The sequence below is a fragment of the Aspergillus nidulans genome, chromosome II, assembly GCF_000011425.1.
Source record: "Aspergillus nidulans FGSC A4 chromosome II".
NCBI classification, from domain to species: domain Eukaryota; kingdom Fungi; phylum Ascomycota; class Eurotiomycetes; order Eurotiales; family Aspergillaceae; genus Aspergillus; species Aspergillus nidulans.
In genome coordinates, this window is record NC_066258.1 from 140,238 (window position 1) to 157,548 (window position 17,311).

Sequence of the window (17,311 nt, forward strand, 5' to 3'; positions counted from 1 at the left end):
ACAACGCCTTTATATTAATTATTATTTATTTGGACAAGCATTTCTTCTATGCCCAATTCTATGGCAGGTACTACATGTAGGTAATGCCCGTGCCTTTGGTGTTTGTGCACCTTCTGCTGGTGGCCCGCATGGACCAGGTATTGCCTGAAAAGACGCATTATGAGCTTCCTCGAGCTCTGTAGCCTCTTGTACAGAAAGACCATTATCATGAGCTATCCATCTATGCGTACGAGCTCGCTTTCCCCTTTGTATAGCATTTTCAGCACGTAGTGCCCTATTCTCTTGCTCCAATAGTATGCCCTTTTGCATTGCAATTTGACAGCCTTTAATTAGCTGGTTTAGGGCATTATGGGGCGGTGATGGTGGACTTTTTGAGTGCTGTTTGAGAAAATCTCTGAGTAAAGAAGCTTGCTTTAGAAGCTCACCAACATTTGCTGGTGTATGTAGGCAAAAAGTACTTGCCTGGCTGCACGGCTTCCAGGGGGTGTAGGTATACAAGCCTGAATACTAAGCTTTGAAAGTACTGGTTCAGGATTCAATGGCACTAGTCCTGCTGCTCGAAAACTATTTCTGATTGTATCCAGCTTAAATATGCTGATTCGAGCTTGTAGATAGGCTGCAAGGAAATCAAGTTTGTTAATATAGCTGATACCAAGCTATATTTTCTGAAAACCAAGCTGGCATACAAGTACTTCAAAACTGCAAAATATCCAATATCAAGTAGTTGTACAAGATAGGAGGAATATGCTGGCATGCAGAGTAGTATAATATTATGATCTGTATAGATTTGATTAAATTCTGGTGTATAATGGCTTCCATGGCTATCAAGAACTAGAAGTTGATATCTTCTATATATACAATGCTCTGTTGACAGGATAAACTGCTTCTAAAGCCAGCAAAGGCTAGTTTTATTAGTTGTAGACTTGTTAAACCCAACCCACAAAACCCGCCCCAACCCGCCCCAACCTGCCAAGAAATGGGTTGGGTTAGACCTTCTAATTATCTATTGGGTTTTGGATATTTTTGGCTGCCCCAAAGCCCGGCGGAGCAACCCGCTGGGTTGCCAAGATATCTGAATAGGTATATTACTATATTTAGATTATATTTTCTTACTTAGATAGTTATAATACAGTATTTAAATACAGTATTTTATTAACTATGTAGATCACTGCTTATTAGAGTAATGATATGCATAACTAGGTTATTTTGGGTTATTTAGGTTGGGTTAGAATTATTTGCTAAACCCATGGGCGGTTTACTGTGAAGGTAACCCACCCCAAAACCCACATAGGCGGATCAGCTAGGCCTGAAAACCCGCCCCAACCCGTGGTTTAACAAGTCTAATTAGTTGTCTATCTATTTGTACTAATTTCAAATCACCAGTCAGGCAGAAGGCCTGTAAACCATGCTTGGTTATACTACTTGCCCTTAAAGATAAGTATTAGTAGAAGTACCTATCTAGAAGTACTGATTGACTTAATTGCAGTAACCTATTCACAGTTTCCTGGCTGTAGAACTGGTCTTTGGCCACATAATTCTGACTTGGTAATCACTTTCTGATGTGCACAAAGGCCCATTGCAAAGCCAGTCTTATCAAAGTTGTAGATATCATCTGGTAGGATCCTGTATTGTTCAATTGTGGCTTGTATAGTATTAAACCATGCTTAAATAACCTTTGGGTTCTCTTGCTTTGCTTGCTGGCAGTTGTATTGCCTTAACAAGCAAGACTCAAGCTCCAGGTGGCGTTGAGTTTAATTATATACCTATTTCTGGCCGACAGTCTGGATTGGGGTGGAACCATGCTTTGCAAGCAGAATATTAGCCATTTCTTATACATGAGCTTTTGTAGGAGCTGCTCTGCATAGATCTAAAGAAAGAATCTACTACTTAAGTACTTCCTCTTTAATCTCAGTCAATTTATGGCTATTTGCGCGAGATTCCGCGCGATTTGTAGTCCCGCGTTGTCGCGTATGTAGTATAGATTCAGGCATATTAAAGTGATGTGCTGCCTCGCGTATTAATATAATCTCCTTTTTTTTTATAGCCTGTACAGCTAGTAGGAGCCGACCTTCCTTCTCATGGCAATTTTGGCTTGAACTAACACGAACTCGGGGCATGGTGGCTGTTGGAAGATAGATGACCGCGTCAGCATGTAAAAAAGTGGTTGGGTGCGCAGCTCGCTTACATGCGCAGCTCGCTTACCAACCACGTTAACGAACGCAACTTATGGCGTCTAACTGAAGATATTCGATAATCAATCCCGCATGTTGAAAGTGCCCTTTGGCACTTTGCTCTTGTGCCGCGACTATATCAATAGATCACCCTAGGAATCTATGAAATCCCTGTCCCGGGCTAGTCTCTTGTGACTGCCAATCCCGGTGAAAGGGTTCTAGCTCAGAAAAGAACTCCTCGATGGGATTCAGATATGATGAGTAAGTCGGTAAGTAAACTGACCTAACACCATTCTGTGAGCACATTTGCTTGATTCGTCGAATTATGGAGACATGCGTTGTCCATTATCAAGGCAGACCCTGGTTCGGGACTTCTTCCGCAATGCTTATGAAGTTCTTGAATAAAGTCTTCAGAGATCATTATATTGGTTGAGCCTTTGAATAGACGAGTGAGCATGATTCCATCTTGGAGTCCGCCAGATATATTTGATAGCGTTGATCGGCGTTGTACCGTTTGGGAACCACCCAATTCTTTAAAAGCCTATTCATCATCACATCCAGACTTGTCAACCCAGACCAAGTGATTTCGATACGCAATCGTTTCGCTCGTTGTCCTGATGGGCCATGTCGCCCATCCAAGCTTTGTCCGTCATGAAAATGAGGCGGAAACCTGTCGGAAGGGGTATCTACCTGTGGCATGCTTTGTGAGCTGGGTATGTGTACCCTGCACCGCTAAAGGGAATATCCGTCTACGTTCCTTTAGGCAATCTACGGTCATCGCTACGACCCTCGGGATCTCCCGGTTGACAACCTCACCTACGTTCTCTATGCATTCGCCAATGTGCGACCGGAAGCGGGCGAAGTCTACCTTTCTGATCCCTATGCGGATATACGGAGACATTACGCCACCGACCCGTGGTCTGATACCGGCAACAACGTCGACGGTTGTATCAAGCAGTTCTATCTTTTGAAGCAACGGAATCATAACCTGGAGGTCCTGCTCTCTATCGGAGGCTGGAAATACTCCACGAACTACGCACAGTCAGCAAGCAGAATAGTGGACGGAAACAATTTGCGCAGACAGCTGTCAAGCTGCCCAAGACCTAGGGCTGGACGGCTTGGACAACGACTGGAAGGTAGGATGTGGCTCTCTCACATAGGATGCTCTACCCCTGACAAGTATTGCTTCTAGTGTCCCAACATGACCCATAGGCATAGCTATTATCCGGCTGCAAAAGCGTTAACCAGCAGCAAAAGGTTCACTATATCATTTCAAGGGGCCTAGCCCTGGATCCTTTCAGTCTGACGATCAGAAGCCACGGCGTGCTTGGTTGCCATGAATATATACTAACTGTGAATACGAAATTTTGATACGGCGGATCGATGTCATATGGTGCTGAGGCGGAGCCAGTCGGTCCCGGTATAAATGCGGCATATGCAAGGATCCAACAGGTCACCGGCTCCATGCCTTGCGGTTAAAATATCTTTAGTTTTCCGCTGTCGTTCGCACTGCCATCGAGAGATACCGGATCTCAACATCTCAGATAAATGTGCGCTTTAGAGCAGAGTAGCAGCTCTGTCAACAGAGGTTAGGGTTATGGCTCGTTCTGGGCGTATCAAAATCCGGAGAAAGTGTGAGGGGAGGTCGAAGTCCGACACTGCAGCTAATCCCTGAGCAAAAGCGCCGACAGCGAGAGGAATCAACGCAATGCGATCTCATCCCTGCTCCAAATCCTCGTCTAACCAAGTCACTACGGGGTACATACTCAATGCAAGCCACTATGGTCTGTTCGGACTGCCAGACGGTGTGGCTTTTCACAACAATTGTCGGCCCTTTACTGCCTCATTGGTTATGCGAGTGGAGAGGGCCATGCGGACTTGGGGATCCTAAACCGTTGTCATTTCCAGAAGAGATGAACGCATTGTAGGGCGCAGAACGACTAATTGCTTGTATGGCGGCGTGGTCATGCAATGCGATAAAGGAAGGCCGCTGCTTTATCTGACAGGTTATGCACGGATTATGCAAGGCTAGGGGCTAACGCCACAAAATCCGTGTTTACTTTGTCCGCAGTCAATAGGGAAATGTTTCCTTGCACCCCCATGGAGAGTACCTCTATAAAACGGCCTTGAGAGTACATTGAAATTCCTACGCTACAATTTCGTCTCCAGACAAGCCAGGCATTGACTGACTGAGAGCCGAACGTGTCTAATTTTGCCCAAGCTTCAACAAGAATGAGACTTAGTTCTATCCTAAAGTGTGCCGTATTGGCACAATTTGCTGTCTCAAGTGCTCTTCCAAGCAAGAGTCAGGGAAAGTGAGGCAGCAAAACAATCCAGAAGCGTGCTAATTGTACTGCTATCGTTAATCTAGCGACTACACAAGGCTCTCCTCAGCATTTGGGTGCCAGCTTTATGGATTTCCCGACAACGAGGATGGATCTGCCAATAATGCCATCCCACCCAACCTTCGATCTGGCTCTAGATTCAAATACTGTCCTGCCGGGGGTGCTCAGTTGACTTCTCCCAGTCTTAGAGATGCCAGAGGCACTAGAGGTAAGACCGTCCTAGAATACTAATGCCCAAACCTATTTAACATAACTAGGGTCGCTTGATGCCGTTCATGTCAAATACCGGACTTGTCGTGCAATAGGGGCTCGTTTCCAAATTCTTGTCCATGACCTGTGGGGAGCGGATGGTGTACAGGGCAGCAGCTTCTAGTACCCTGGCGATGCTGGCGATGAAGGCGACTGGGTCCACTTTGACGATTTCATGGGCCAAGGTATTGCATTCATTAAGAATAACAACATGCAGGACGGCCTAGAGCTTGATCTTTGGAATGGGCCTGACTCAACCTTGTTCTGGAACACAGATTACTCACAATACCTCGAGACCTGGACGCGCATGTGCAAGCGCTTCAAGTAAGTTTCACACTTTCTAGTCTCTCTAGCCTAACAAATACTGGAGCTGTACCTTGAGGATTGTCCCATCATCTCAACTTGAAAAAAATACTCTGCAACTACGTCAGCAGCCAAAGGCGCATAGCTGCGCGTAACCGACAGATAAATTGATAAGTGGATCCTGATTTAAGCTATTCAAAAAGCATTTATCTGTTCTTTAATCTCCTGCATTGCATTTGAACCCACTATAGACCCCCTCACCAGGATCCACTCCTGATAGCTGGCATCAATCCTTTTGCCCGGCCAACTTGTACCACCCCATGAAACACGTCTCTTAATATCCAATTTGTAGTGATCCTCTATCGGGACTCTAACCATTCCATAATTGCTTTGGGTCAAGACCTAAATTTAAAGTGGCTTGCGGGTGTTGGTGAACACTCTGTAATAACTTGAAGCATGTATCGTGTACCAACTATCGTCGACGTTGTAGTGCCTAGGTAGCATTCGTGTCGAAAGTGCAAATACGTAAGGTGGCAAGGTAGTGCAAGAAAGAGTACCGAGAAGGTGCTATTGACACTATTGATGCCTACCATGCGTATGGAGGCGAAAGCAACAGTAGCACGTCAACTCAAGGTCCAATTTTGAGACCTACCATTACGATGGCTGGTTACGAGCCAATAGCATCCGCATCCCAGCTGCAGCAAAGGACGGCTTGGCTCCAACTGGGAATTTAAGGCCTACACTTTGTCAAGAGATTGGTCGCCTTATTTTTGGGTTCCTATCTACCAGGCATATGGGAAAGAGAGTTCCTTAACTGAACGCTCTTCCTAACAGCGGCGCCTCTCGCAAGGGGTCGCGTAATCGCCCTTTACCACATAACCACGTACCTTTTTGTTTTCTTGTGATTCATTTTCATGAAGTTCAATCTTCATTTTTCGTCCCTTTTTCCGACTCTTAACTTCCTCCAGCACGGGAGGCCGCAACAGAAGAATGATATTGATTGTAAAGTGTTTATTATCTCCTCTGGTTATGTGAATAGGCATTTAGTTGTAGTCACACTAGCTGTCTTTTGCCTGGATTCGTGATGCCAACCTCCTTTGCCACTACTATAGCCATACCTTGCGTAAACTGGGACCCAATAGACAGGCAATATGTGAGTTACAACTTTATGTTTCCCTGGGCACATAGAGCGCATGCCTCTTGGAAAATATCCCCGGACGACTTGCCAATGTGAGATCCTAGGAAGCTGGCTTTTTGAAGAACAATTATCGCTAGCAATCACTACCATGCTCTGTTGAATATCTATAATGAAAATACTATTGAGATATTCGCTTCATATGAAACACTAATAGCAGTAAGGTTCGTAGCACTCATTGTATAGAGTCTAGTACTTATAAACCCATCTCACCACAGCCTAAGACTGAGAACTGCGCCACCCTCAACAAAAGTCCCGTTAATGGGCCCTGCTTCGCCACCTCCAGTTGTAACATAAAGCACATTTCTATCCTTCGCTGTTCGTCCAAAAATGGCAGACGTCGGATTGGGAATAGAGCTAGAGTTCAAGCTTCCGGCAATAACTTCGCTATTCCTCCACGAGAACTTTGTTATCTTGTTCTGGTATGTGTTGGCCAAGTATGCAATTCCAGCCGGAGTTATGGCAAAATCGTCCGCTTCGACACTATCACTGATGATGTCAACAGGGCTAGTCGGACGGCCAGAAACTGGATGGAGCTGGACTCGACAGAAGAGATTCTTTGGCGTATTGGTGTAGTAGGCAGTGTTCCCAAACACTTGTAACCCATTGATCCCCAGCTGAACGTCATTCACCGGCACCGGTTGCATAGTTTCGTCCTTAAGAACGGACTCATAGGCTCTAGTCTTGACATCTACTCGCCAGATACAGCCGTTGGTGGAATCGGCGGCGATAACAATCCCATTCGCGGGGTTCAATGTAGCAAGTCCATTGAGCTGTGCTTCTGGTATCCTTGTTAATAGAGAGCCATGAGGGGTGTCGCCCTCTCTGAAATTCAATTCCCAGAGAGATCCGCCATCTACGCAGACAACGAAAACATCCGCCTTGACTTCAGTGATTCCAGTGACATTGGAATGACCCTCGAAAGCAAAGGCGAGCCGGGCAGAGCTAAACGAATTGGACGGGATAATTTCATGGACTTCTGGGGCCGTGAGAAGAGTGACCAGCAAATTACCGTTTTGTCGAACTGCAATGTTTTCAGCCCAGGTGCCTAACGGGAACTGGGAAACTGTGGACGGCTCAATGCCGGAAGTACCGCGACCTTTCAATGATGAAATTGGGGGTTGGGCTAGACAGCCTATTATAAGAAAAAAGGCAAGAAACTCGTACGCCAGCATATTGAGACATAAAAAGTAGCTTAAAGGGACTCTTGACAGATTGCGAAGCTGAATACTTGACCGAGGAAGGGAGACTTGCTCTTATATAATTTCCCTAAGGGCCGGATTTGCTATGCTAATAAGTTTGGTCGTACCTTGAAAACCTTGGGCTAGACTCTGCTAGTGGTTAAGCGCTATCCTCATGGCTGACAATTGGGGAGTCCAGGTTGGCTTATATTCCATAATCTGATTATATACGCCTGCACATGGTTACTTACATTTATAGGTCTTATCAGATACACGGTGTATTGATGAACCTCATTTGATGTTTGTATTATGTGGACTATCGTGGTATCAGCGCCGGCTTCAGCCATGCGACCAATTTCTGCAACGAAAATAGAAAATTGAACTTGATAAAAAGGGTTGAAGTTAATAAACAGTCGGTGAGAAGAAATCAGGCGGCAGATGAGACCGTGCGTTAGGCGACCAGCGACTGTATACGAAACAAGTAAGTGATGCGGTCAGCGATGCGGCTGATCCACACGCAAAAGCTCGCAAGCAGCCTGTTCCTCCCTGCTCGCTCAGAGTTCATTTGGACTCATCGCTCACACACCGCGTTTGACGCTCTGGGCGTAGCAGCAAGCATCATAGCTGCACTTGGGCTATCAGGAGACGCAGTCGATGTTCTTCGAGGCACAAAGGATGGAGGAGAGAGTTGGGAAACGAGTTGCCTGTTATGATATGTTGCTTGTTAAGTGATCATCATGGACCAAAGCCAGCACTAAATGACGCTATCCGTAATATCTAACCGGATCATCGGCGAGACTTACCCCTACGGCCAAGAGATGCGATCCTCCGAAAGTTGGCGCCACTCCATCAGCCATTCATTCTGACTCATGAGCTTAACCAGCAGCTATATCCTAGAGGACTTCGTACTATTGAGCTGAATCTAATAGTTATTTTTTGAAGATGTAACTCGGCAGCGAGGTCGGCTATATAAAGCCTTCCTGATCATTATGTAACTAGAAACTCCAAGCTATACGTTCTGAGTCGTTTGAATCTTTTTAGTGGTCAATCCCCAATAGTCATCGCCTCATTGTAGCTGGAGAACCCCGATATTAAGGTAACGCCTTAAAAGGATTGCCGATGGTGTTAGGTATACCAGTGAAGATATATAATGTAACCTGGCAACAAAGTCGTAACAAAGTCTATCTGAAAACAGCAGATAAGCCCGGTGGTTGCACTGATGTAGTATCTCCTGGAAGAAGTCTCTTAGATCTTATTGCTCGTCTGGAGCTTGTTCGAGCGTTCGCCCGAGGCTTTTGATTTTCAAAGTCTAGCCATAGCGGCATCCGTGACACCTAAAATAATATGAGATGCTTCTGAGTTATTCTAGCTTTCATTATATAAATTTATTCTTACCATACTAATAATACCTCTTATAGATTTAGTTATAATTCTTTAGAACTACATAGCTGCTTCTACAATCCAAATCTTGATGAATATGATATGTAATTTGTATAATTATATATGCTGCAAGACTTAGCTTTTTTATGGAGTTTACTAACCTGCGGGTTAGCAAAAACCTGCGCGGATAGAGGGTTTAAATCCCTTTCTGTTGTGCAAAATGCTAACATTTAGAGGGTATTAATATTGACTGGTGCTATGCTGCTGAGTACAGAGATTTCGTTCTAGTATATTAGGGATCCTAAATTGGCAAAGGGCGTATGAATTTTGAAACGTAGTTGTGTCCTGACTGAAATACACATATCTAATATGTTGATAATACCTATTTGTAGTTAGAGCCAGTTCCGTTTATCATCCAGTCAAAATATAGCAACATGTACTGAGTTCCTCCACCCATGCTTTGCATACTTCATACTTTGCTGATCACCGTTGCTTAGCAATATCGCCTTGGCAAGATGTCCTCCGACTTGACGTCTTCACCGGCCGATCAACAAGTGAAGGCGTTGCTCGAAGTCTCCTTCTGGTCAAGGGGTTTTTCTGACTTCAACTCCAGGGCATCTTCAAGGCGGCCCAGCTTCACGTTCATAAGCCCGTTAATATTGGTCGGCAGAGGGCGGATAGTTCTCCAGCCAATCATTTTTTGAGCCAAGGGCGTCATGCTTTCAACCAGTGGGCGGGGCACAGACATAAACGTCTCAGTTGGAGTGAGCTGGCAGGACGCCATTTGGGTGAAAAGCAGGCGCCGAGCACCCTCTCCCAGGTGAGACGATCCTGCGTGCACCATTCCCTGGTGCATGACCAGAACATCGCCGGGCTCCATTGTCGCCCGCACGGTCTGCTCCTCGGACGGCTTGCCCTTCTCTGCCCATTTGTGGCTGCCCAGGATAAGCCGAGTGGCACCATTCTCCTCAGTGAATTCCGTCAGCGCCGTTATAAGGCTGACGGATAGAATGGGTGCATCAGCTTTCATTTGTTGGATGGTGGATGCGTAGCCTCGTCACGATGAAGCTCTTGGCCATTGTCGCCCGGAAGATCTTCCATGGCTACACCCGTGATCATCCAGTAGTCTCCGGTTGCCTTAAATGCTTCTCTTAGAACCCCGTGCATAGTGGGATTGTTGAGAATATCGTGGCGGAACGTTGGGGAGAGCACAGGCAAATAGCTCATCCACCGCAAGGTGCTGGGCATCGGATCACCGTAGTACAAAAATTTCCTTGCTGTCGGAACCATTTTGCCTATGGCGTCCAGGTCCTTGTTGAATTGCTGCAAAACATCTGGAGGCAAGAAGCCCTTGATAATCACAGCGCCATCTTCCTTGGCAACATTCCAGATTTCACCGGGATTTTGAGACACTGGAAGTCGTCTAATTTGGGGCTTGGTTGCGGGAGAAACAGTCATGGTGATAGGTCGACGTATAGGAGACCAGAAAGAGGAAAGCGAAGGGTGGACAGCTACGAGGCCTAAAGTGATGAGTAGAGTAAGGCGGGACGGGAATAGTATGAGATCCCAAGCCAAATTATATATGGTACCACGACCGCGCGATCTGGCTGGACTCTGCCGCGGAAGATTCTGGCTCTAGAGAGAAATTTGAGGTGAATGGACAGCACACAAGACGCAAGGTCGATTTGGGAACTGGTGTCCTGGCCAATCGCTGCTGCCAGTGAACTCAGATGCGACGAGTACCCAAATTATGCCGTTCCATTGCTGCGAGCTCTCCTTGCAGTTGCCGGGTCAAGGCGCTAAAATACAGACAAAGTGTTTAACCAGCCGTTGAGTCGCAAACCCATCATATAACCTAAATTTGTCGAGCCATCTGCTTGAACGTCCACCTCCTGCATGTCACGAAGGACTCTCTCGATATAGTCACCCGCCCCGCTGAGCTTCATAATATGTGCAATGGCACTGTGGACACGGAGAAGTCTGGGGTCTGGCGGGTCGATCGTCAGGTTTGGACTAAGGGTCAGCGTACGAGTAACCGGGAAGAGTGGATCGCGTAGGAAGGGACTGTTTTCAAGCGAGTCGATCTTATACTCAAGCGGCCTCCCTGTGGGTTCGAAATAAATTTGGAATTCACCAAAAAGTCGATGATAATCAAGCGTCAATGTAAGAGCATTAACAGAACTATCGATATTTGGTCCATCAAGACGGTGGCTGAGCCCAGGGTCAAACATGTCTAAGATGCGAAACACATTCATCTTTGACTCGCTCTTGGAACGGTTAGTAACAATTAAAGGCAATTGCCAACGACGTACGCACCAATTCTGATTCTCCCTGCGCTAACGTTGTCAAGCTGTGAGGGAGAATGTGCGCAACTTCGAGATGCTGGAATCCACCCCGTGATTCATTGCTCAGAAGGTTTCCGTCGTCGTCTTTAGAATTATCCCCATTCTCTTGGAAGCGCTTCCGGGCCTCGACGATATCGAATTTGCGGGATATCACACACCGGTGGTGATCACGTACAAGACAGGCCTTCCGTAAGATAGAGATGCGCTGTTTCGTGCCCACTTGTGTAGGTGTTTGACTCAAGGACAATGCTGTAGGTGTTATTTGTGGTGTTTTGACAGATGAAGCCCTGACTAATGGGTCCCATTAGCAAACCAATGATTTTGAATGGCAGCGGGCAAACATACGTGGAAGAAGGAAGTTGTCGACAATATACTCAGCAAAGTTCTCAAGAGCGCCCTTTATATGCATCCTTCTGCTTGGGTCCATACTTCGGTTTCCAGCAAAGGACTCGAGATAAGACAGGACCGAACCCATATCAGTGTCTCCAGCTTCTCCATCAGCGTTGAGAATCTCATAGATATATAAGAAAAGGAACCTTAGAAACGTGTCTGTGGATGTCACTCGTTTAGACATCTCCTCAATGAGCTTTGCTGGCTTGTAACCCCTCTGAACGCTTTGTCCGAGGCCATAATCCTGTATGAAGAGATGCAGAAGCGCATAGGCCTTTTGTCTTTGCTGTGGAGTTAAGAGAAAGGCTGGAGAGAAATCCAACACAGTCTCTAAGGATGATTGATGTCGATGCTGCGCCATGGTGGTAGGTTACGATAAGGTCAGAGTCGCAAGGGGACTGACTAATCTATGATTAAGAGATTATCACGTGCGGCAGGCCCAAAACCGCTTCGGAATTAGATTCATCCGGTATGATAAACCAATCCAATCATTCCTCCTGCTTACGAATAAAATTCCAACAAGCACCGTGTGCAACTTCGGATAGGGAAAAGCGGCTGCGCAGTGTAATCTTCCTTGCAGATCGACATTCAACCCAGTCTCCTCAGCAATCCTCACGATGTAGCCGGCAAGATTCGACTCATCATCGTCGGCGGCGGCTTGACTGTTTTCACAGCTGCCGCCAAGCTAACTGAGGACCCAAAAGTCAAGGTCCTTATCATTGAGAAGGGCTTCTACGAATCTAGTGACGGCCCAATTATCGAGGATCCAACCAAGTATAGCAAGATCTTCAGAACCAGCGCTGACCAGAACTTTTTTACCGTGCCGCTTATCAACAACCGCACAGAGCTCATCAAATCTGAGAAAGGCCCCGGAGGATCCACACTGGTTAGTGGCAATTCATGGACATGCCCTGATAAGGCCCAGGTTGATTTTGGGAGAAGGTCTTTGGCATGGACGGGTGGAATTGGGATAGCCTGTTCCAGTATATGAACAAGGGTGAACGATCCCGTCCTCCCATTGAGGCTCAGATTGCCACTGGCCATTCCTTTAATTCCTCGTGTCACGGATTAAATGGGACCATTCACACAGGGTACCGTGATACTGGCGAGCCGTGGTCTCCGCTCATGAACGCGTTGATGACAACTGTTTCCGAGCAGGGTATTCACACGCAGATCGACTTTCACTGTGATCGACCTCGTGGCGTTTCTATGATTCACAACAATGTTTTGGAAAACCAAGTGCGCGCGGATGCAGCCCGCGAATGGCTTCTTCCCAACTATCAACGACCCAACCTAAAGATCCTCACCGGCCAAGTCGTTGGAAAAGTCCTCTTCGACGAGGAGTCGAAGGCTTCTAGCCTTACTGGTGAATGCTCGGCTTTTGATGCAGACATTGACCAATGGGCTGAGTATGTTACTGAGTACTTCTAGCCTAATTATCATGTGGTTAGGCTTGCTGTATGATGGCTAGGGAACTTGGTGGTGTTGTTGATGCTACGCTAAGTTGTATAGGACGAAGGGACTGCATGTTATTGATGGGTCTATCCCGCCTACCCAGGTTTCTTCTCATGTTATGACTGTATTTTATGGAATGTCCTTGGAAATTGCTGATGTTATCCTGGTTGACCATGCGAAGGCTTAGGGTGACCTTTGACCAAACTTCTGCTGCTCGCGGCGCTCCGCAACCTGGCGACCTATTTCATGTTCTCTTCCTTCCAACTTCATATTATATACTTTGCAAATCAAGTGCACTGATATTGCTTCCATAATCGATGACCGCTGTTGAACAAAAGGTTCGGGGAGATAGCCAATTAGGACTAATGACAGCATCTTCACTGTACCTTCCAATATTCGAGAGATCGTCATGAGCCGTTTGGGGCTCGACAAAGAACAGCAATAACAGTACTCACGTGCAAGTTATTGCCGCAACAAGATTATAGTTAAGCTATAGCAATCAGCATTCAGTACGCTACTGCACACTCAAATCAAGTGTCTTCTTAGACTAGCTTTGTTACCATTCTTCAATACCGTACCATGTTGGCCTAGAGTTGAATGAATGTGCAGCCCCGGACCGGCCTCGTTCCCAGAACTACCTCGCCCTCGAACCTAACTTCAACATGAACTAAAGTGATCGAGGATAAAGGGATAATTGTGGTCAAAAAACAGAGATAGATCCACCGCTGGAAATAAGATCCATCAGCTCTTTGCCAGCTCGGAAATTTCGGCTTGAGTTCAGGAGACGCAGTAACCATTCCTCCAAATTCTTTTCAAAGCAATCAATAATAGGTACTTATTTGATGAGCCCGTGAATGGGACAATGTAATCTGGTATGTTAGCTGGTGCAGTAGAGTATATGGCAATTTCATGCCTTGCTTCTGCCCCAAGTTGAGAACATAGGCGTCTCGCGAAGTTTCAAAGAGAGTGAATCTCTCCGAAAATGCGGCCTATCAAAAAGTAAGTCTGGAAGTGGATCTGTTACGGCAGGCGTAGGACAAGTCGCTTCCTGTTGTACATCTATGGTGTACGGTTGGCATAGCCGGGTAATGGTAAGGCTTGCTCAGTTTCAAATTGTACTTACTACGTAGTCAACTGTTATCCCAATAGTCTTCTCTATCTGCTTTAGTTGTTGAAACTGCAGACTCTAGGTGCTGTTAATATCATCGTAATGCAGGGTCGGCATTTTTCACCTGCCCTTACACATTGCGCCATCGCCCAACTCCCTGCTTGCCGAGGCAGTGACAACAGCTAGCCACCACAGATGCTCGGAAGCGAGCAGGAAGCCCCATTACAACTTTCTCCACAGTTTGTTCGGTACGCCTAGTCCGCCCGGAAGAGACTGGCGAGTCAAAATACTGCAACTAGCGCCATCGCCGAAGTGCACACAGATATGGCTGCGTCTAGAGTGTTTTATTATACCACCTCCATTTACTGGGCGGCAAGAATGCGAGCATCACATCGAACAACATAAATTTAAGCGCCCAGGGCTGATATCACTTAGTCGCCCATGTACCATGCCGGGATGGCAGCGAGCTGCTGAGACCAGGCTAGTGAACAAAGACTCCCCGCTCAAGTGAGCCATGCGCAGGTATTTGCGCAGGGTGAGGGTGTGATCTACTAATTGCACGACAAGGTAGGCATCAGGACTAGGAATCGAGCGAAAGAGACTGGCGCGAGGAAATGGCCAGATCATGTGGGTTCCCTTTTCCTCAGTTTGTCCTCCTCTCGCTATCATAAAGTAATCTTAGTTGAAAGAACTCATTGGCTAATTCTCGCTACTGTAACCTGCACCGGCCCAGTGCTAGTATTATCACGGCTGCACCAAAGATTCCTAAGAAGTCCCTGCCAGCAAGCTAGCTTATCGATGGACCAGCACCACCCATAGCGATAGAACGTCGTCAATTAATCTAGTCGAACTCTGCATCTAGTCAAGGGCGAAATACAGGGCGGACGCAAAGCTGATTTCTCTTACAAGTCTTGCTTTATATCCGGTATGGAGCCTCGCTTAGAACCTCAAACCACGCTAAATCCGTTGATGGGGCTGAGTGGAGGCCGTAAAAAGTCTGGTCCCTGTATTGTACAGATGACGACCAATAACAACTGTGTCTTAGCTCTCAGAAATGTTCGAAATCCAACATCTGTCAGGCCATCTTGTTAGCCATTCCCTAGTTCATCATATTTAGCAAGCTTGCCGCTGGCGTTAGGTTAGTCTGCATTTCTAGACTATTGTAAGCAGCTCGCTTAGCCCAATTCTAGCAAAGGAGCTTTATATCATTCGTTGTTAGGCTCTTTATCCGCGGCTGGTACAATCTCGTCTTTGTATACCCTGGATTTCCGCGACAGTATTAACCCATACAAAGGGCATGCTCGCTTAAAATCGGCAGCTTCATAGCATGCGAGGATCCAATTTACATGCCTATATAAATTTCATGGTTTCCCTTATGCAAGGATTTCTCTTCGACAAGCAAAGGCTGAGCCTCTTCGTTTAGTACATTCATTTCACACTTTTATTAACCTGCCGAATTCATTGACTGAATACATTACTTGTATCACACTGCCTGCTGAACAACGAACCTTCACTCAGAAATGTCGCTCTTTAAATTTGCCGCTTTTGTCCTGGGAACAGCTGGATCTGTTGCCGGTCATGGCTATGTCACCAAGATCGACGTTGATGGCACCACCTACGGTGGCTACCTCGTCGATACCTATTCCTACGAGCCCGACCCTCCGAAGCTAATCGCATGGTCGACCACCGCCACTGACACCGGCTACGTGTCTCCATCAGCTTATGGTACTTCTGACATTGTATGCCATCGTGGCGCTGAGCCCGGTGCGCTCTCTGCTGAGACTTTGCCCGGGGGCTCAGTCACCCTTTACTGGAACACCTGGCCAACCGACCATCACGGGCCAGTGATCACATATCTCGCCAATTGCAATGGCGACTGTGCTTCCGTTGACAAGTCAACCCTTAAATTCTTCAAGATCGATGCTGGCGGCCTGGTTGATAATAGCGCCGTTCCGGGCACTTGGGCGACTGATGAGCTGATTGCGGCGGACTTCAGCCGAACAGTTACTATCCCGTCGGATATTGCAAGTGGCAACTACGTGCTGCGTCATGAGATCATCGCGCTGCACAGCGCGGGGAATAAGGATGGGGCGCAGAACTATCCACAGTGTATCAACTTGAAGATCACAGGCAGTGGCACTGCAGCCCCAACCGGCACTCTTGGAACGGAATTGTACAAGAACACTGATGCAGGGATTGGCGTTAATATCTGGAACGCGCTTAGCTCTTATGCTATTCCTGGTCCTGCACTCTACACCTCTGGTAGCGACAGTAACACTGCTACTTCTGGCGCTAGCCCCCCATCCACAAACTTCTCTCCCACCACAACCGCTGCTGCAGCTACCACGACACTGTCCACTGTCGTGACCAGTGCCCAGAGTACAAGCGCTACCGTTGTCGCGGAACAGACATCTGTTTCCTATTCCCAGACGCCCTGGCCCTCATCCACTGCTACTGAAGCCACCAGTGCCTCAAGTTCTGCAGGAGGAAGCAACAATGGTCACACCGGCACACATGATGAAGCTGGACATTGCCCTGCTCATACTGGCAAGAAACGTTCCAGACTGAATCGTAGAAGGTCTGTTAAGAGCAGAAGCCATGCTCATGGTCCTTCAGTCTAGGGAATACTGATCGACCGTGGAGCCGATGTGATGCATGTTGTCTGGTAGGGACACAATTTCTTGTAGCCCTATGTGCCACATAGGGTAAGTCATCATTGTTACAAACCCCGCTAATTCCTTGGCGGATTCAGTCGATTCATATTTCCTCTCAGCCCAACTTCATCTAGTGGCTTATGTGTTCATAACCAAACCATTTGATTCCATGAGACTATACAGTTAAAGTCACATCTGCTTCTCGGTGCTTTCAAAGGATGTTGAGTATTGTGATCTATATATGATGCGCATCGGAAGGGATTGGAATTGGCCTGTGTTTACCAACATTTAGAAGAACGACAGATTATAAAAATAAGTTCAAAACCGGATACTTTGGGAAATTCTTCCAGAATCTAGGCACGACAGTCGGTTTTTATATCGAGAATTTGTTCTAAGTGACAACTACAATAGATATATAACGACAAACATATAGAATGGCATCCTGCAGCTCTCGTACCCAAAGTTGAAATTGTAAATTGCGTATACCTTATCAGCAGCCAAATCATACCTATGTGTAATAATTGTGTAGTGGCTA

The 17,311-nt window shown here is 46.7% G+C and overlaps 6 protein-coding genes across 6 annotated transcripts, besides 1 other annotated feature; 4 read left to right on the forward strand and 2 right to left on the reverse strand.

Annotated features, from left to right (window-relative positions):
* Nucleotides 1-17,311: part of a sequence feature (contig 1.135 1..301041(1)) that runs on past both edges of the window.
* ANIA_07886 (uncharacterized protein) lies at nucleotides 2,789-3,415 on the forward strand (the record flags this gene model as incomplete). Its single annotated transcript, XM_676063.1, has 3 exons — nucleotides 2,789-2,884; nucleotides 2,935-3,307; nucleotides 3,384-3,415. 3 exons carry the CDS (start codon nucleotides 2,789-2,791, stop codon nucleotides 3,413-3,415), a joined length of 501 nt encoding a protein of 166 aa, XP_681155.1.
* Nucleotides 4,404-5,146, forward strand: ANIA_07887 (uncharacterized protein; the record flags this gene model as incomplete). The annotated part of the gene is made up of 5 exons (XM_676064.1): nucleotides 4,404-4,486; nucleotides 4,543-4,724; nucleotides 4,774-4,793; nucleotides 4,890-5,089; nucleotides 5,119-5,146. The coding sequence occupies 5 exons, from the start codon at nucleotides 4,404-4,406 to the stop codon at nucleotides 5,144-5,146; spliced, it is 513 nt and encodes a 170-aa protein (XP_681156.1).
* ANIA_07888 (uncharacterized protein) lies at nucleotides 6,473-7,438 on the reverse strand (the record flags this gene model as incomplete). Its single annotated transcript, XM_676065.2, has 1 exon — nucleotides 6,473-7,438. The coding sequence occupies one exon, from the start codon at nucleotides 7,436-7,438 to the stop codon at nucleotides 6,473-6,475; it is 966 nt and encodes a 321-aa protein (XP_681157.2).
* ANIA_07889 (HNH endonuclease signature motif containing protein) lies at nucleotides 10,561-11,920 on the reverse strand (the record flags this gene model as incomplete). The annotated part of the gene is made up of 3 exons (XM_050611163.1): nucleotides 10,561-11,091; nucleotides 11,141-11,460; nucleotides 11,515-11,920. The coding sequence occupies 3 exons, from the start codon at nucleotides 11,918-11,920 to the stop codon at nucleotides 10,624-10,626; spliced, it is 1,194 nt and encodes a 397-aa protein (XP_050467216.1). The 3' UTR covers nucleotides 10,561-10,623.
* Nucleotides 11,919-13,387, forward strand: ANIA_07890 (uncharacterized protein; the record flags this gene model as incomplete). The annotated part of the gene is made up of 3 exons (XM_050611164.1): nucleotides 11,919-11,924; nucleotides 12,140-12,445; nucleotides 12,502-13,387. 3 exons carry the CDS (start codon nucleotides 11,919-11,921, stop codon nucleotides 12,988-12,990), a joined length of 801 nt encoding a protein of 266 aa, XP_050467217.1. The 3' UTR covers nucleotides 12,991-13,387.
* On the forward strand, nucleotides 15,643-17,251 carry ANIA_07891 (lytic polysaccharide monooxygenase auxiliary activity family 9 protein; the record flags this gene model as incomplete). The annotated part of the gene is made up of 2 exons (XM_050611165.1): nucleotides 15,643-16,700; nucleotides 17,210-17,251. The coding sequence occupies 2 exons, from the start codon at nucleotides 15,643-15,645 to the stop codon at nucleotides 17,241-17,243; spliced, it is 1,092 nt and encodes a 363-aa protein (XP_050467218.1). The 3' UTR covers nucleotides 17,244-17,251.